This window comes from Nothoprocta perdicaria, unplaced genomic scaffold (genome assembly GCF_003342845.1).
Source record: "Nothoprocta perdicaria isolate Ctin4 unplaced genomic scaffold, notPer1 scaffold_583, whole genome shotgun sequence".
NCBI classification, from domain to species: Eukaryota; Metazoa; Chordata; class Aves; order Tinamiformes; family Tinamidae; genus Nothoprocta; species Nothoprocta perdicaria.
The window spans coordinates 4,619-6,822 of record NW_020455847.1 but is presented as its reverse complement, the minus strand read 5'-3'; the positions used below and the strand labels follow the sequence as shown (position 1 = coordinate 6,822).

The window sequence follows — 2,204 nt, the reverse complement described above, 5'->3', positions numbered from 1 at the left end:
TCTTTCCAACCGTTCAGGGATCTTAAAGGTCTTTCCAGCCGTTTGGGGATCTTGAAGGTCTTTCCAAGCATTTGGGGATCTTAAGGGTCTTTGCAGCCGTGAGGATTCTGTGGTGGATCCTGGGGCGCGCGGCGCGGCGCGGCCGGCGGCCTCTGACGCGCTGCTCGCGTTGCAGGAGAGCGGCCCTTCCACTGCAACCAGTGCGGGGCCTCCTTCACGCAGAAGGGCAACCTGCTGCGCCACATCAAGCTGCACTCGGGCGAGAAGCCCTTCAAGTGCCCCTTCTGCAACTACGCCTGCCGCCGCAGGGACGCGCTCACCGGCCACCTGCGCACGCACTCAGGTGGGTGACACCGGCGCGCGCCGGGCTCCGCGCGGCAGCCTCCGCGCTCGGCGGCCTCGCCGTCTGCCGGCCCTTCAGTAAAGATGAATGTTTACGAGGTTTTATGGAGGTCCCGCCTGTGGGTGCACCCCGTGCGCGCGGCGGGCGCCGGGGGGCCCAGGGTTTTGCCCTCGTCCCCCGCACCCGGTGCCACCKTGGCGGGTGGTTCCCAGGCTCGGCTTCCGCGGGGCGCGCGGAGCCGGTGCCCGCGGTTGGACAGCGGCTGCCCCGGCGCCCGCTCCCCGCGCGCTCGGCGGCCGCGCGCTCCGACAGCTGCCGGGAGGAGCTGCCAAGGAAGGGCAATTCCCAGATTTTCCCCTTATCTCTGAGAAGGAAGGAATAAAAGAAAGGGATGAGCCGGCGGGGCAGAAACCCCGGTGTCATTCACTCCGGCGGGAGCAGCGGGCGGCGGCTCCCCACCCCGCGCGGAGCCGGCAGCGGCGGCTCCGGCTCCCCGCGGGCGCCGCGATGCGGCCGAGCCGGAGGTGCCCGGCGGGCAGGAGCCAGCGGCATCAGCGGCCGTCCTCCTCCTCCTCCTCGTCCTCCTCCTCGGGGACAGGGCCCGTGTCCAGACCCCTCTGCCGGCAGCGCGGGGCAGGAAAGGCGGATGAAGCCCCCGGAGCGGCGGCAGCTCCGCGGGCAGCTCCGGCGGCGCCGCCCTCCCCGCCGGCACGGCCGGCATTGCCTCCGGAGACACGGAAACGGGGCGAGTCCTTGCAGGGTATCAAACGCAAATTAGTCTTTCTGGGAGCTAATTACTGAGGAAGCAGTCGCCGAATGCGGCCCCGTGCGGGAGCGCCGGCTCCGCGTTGCCTTCCCGGAGCCCCGTGCGCTTCCCGCGGCCCCGCGGGGCGCCCGGCCTTCGTGTTGGCGGCTGCGCCGCCCGGAGCAGGAGGGAGCTCACAGACCCACGTTGAAGGGGCCGCGTCCGCCCCGCGCGGGGCCGCGATGTCCCCGCGATGTCCCCGCGATGTCACCGGGACCTCCTGGTCACGCCGGGACCTCGCGGCCGCGGACAGAGCAGGGCCGCATCCCGTCCGGAGCTGGGGTCCCGGGGCAGGTTCCCCCCAAGGAGGCAGGAGCCTTGGGGTGTCCCCCACGTTGCTCCCTGGCGCAGGGCAAGAGCCAGGGCCCCACGYGGCCCCCGGGACCGGCAAAGCGCGAGGGAACGCGGGGCTCGGGGGCGRTTGTGCGGCGGAGCGACCGAACGGAGCCGCGGGGCCCTTCGGCTGACAAGAGAGCCGGGGGTAGAGCCGCGGACCCTGACGGAGGCGGCACCGAGGCCGCCGCGCTGCCGTGGCGCGTTCCCAACACGTTCCCAGCGCGTTCCCGGGCGCGTCCCGGAGGCCGCGATGGAGCCGGCGGCAGATCCCGCTCCTGTTGGCGCCTGCCCGGCTCCAACGGCCGCCCCGCGCCTCGGCCGGGGGACCCCTCGTGTCGGGGCCACGTCTGGGCCTTTCCACATCACCCCCATCCCGGAGCGGAGGGAGGCTCCGCAGGAGCCGGCCCCGCGGCTGCGGACGTGGTGGCACTGCCGGGGATGTCCGGGTGCCCCCGTGTCCTCGTCCTTCCCTTCCGACCGCTCCGCTCTGGATCCCCGGGGATCCCCCGCGCCGCTCGGGGCGGTTGGCTCCTCGCCAGCCGGCCCRCGGGGACGAGCGCCAGCCCCCTCGGAGCCGGAGCGGCTTGCGAAGAGCGCCTAAAGGTTAAACCACAAGCGACACACCGCAGCCGTTAAGTGCGACAGGAACAGAGGGCGCCGGGCGCCGTGGGGCACGCTGGGCTGTGGGTCGGGCACTGTGGGGCACACCAGGCTGTGGGT

The 2,204-nt window shown here is 72.7% G+C and overlaps 1 protein-coding gene across 1 annotated transcript in view; it reads left to right on the top strand.

Moving 5' to 3' along the window:
- The window catches only part of IKZF4 (IKAROS family zinc finger 4), a 10,295-nt gene that overhangs the window by 5,310 nt on the left and 2,781 nt on the right, over positions 1-2,204 (top strand). The window contains exon 4 of the mRNA XM_026048925.1: positions 176-343. Within this exon, the coding sequence (XP_025904710.1) occupies positions 176-343 (168 nt within the window). The remainder of the gene's footprint in view (positions 1-175; positions 344-2,204) is intronic.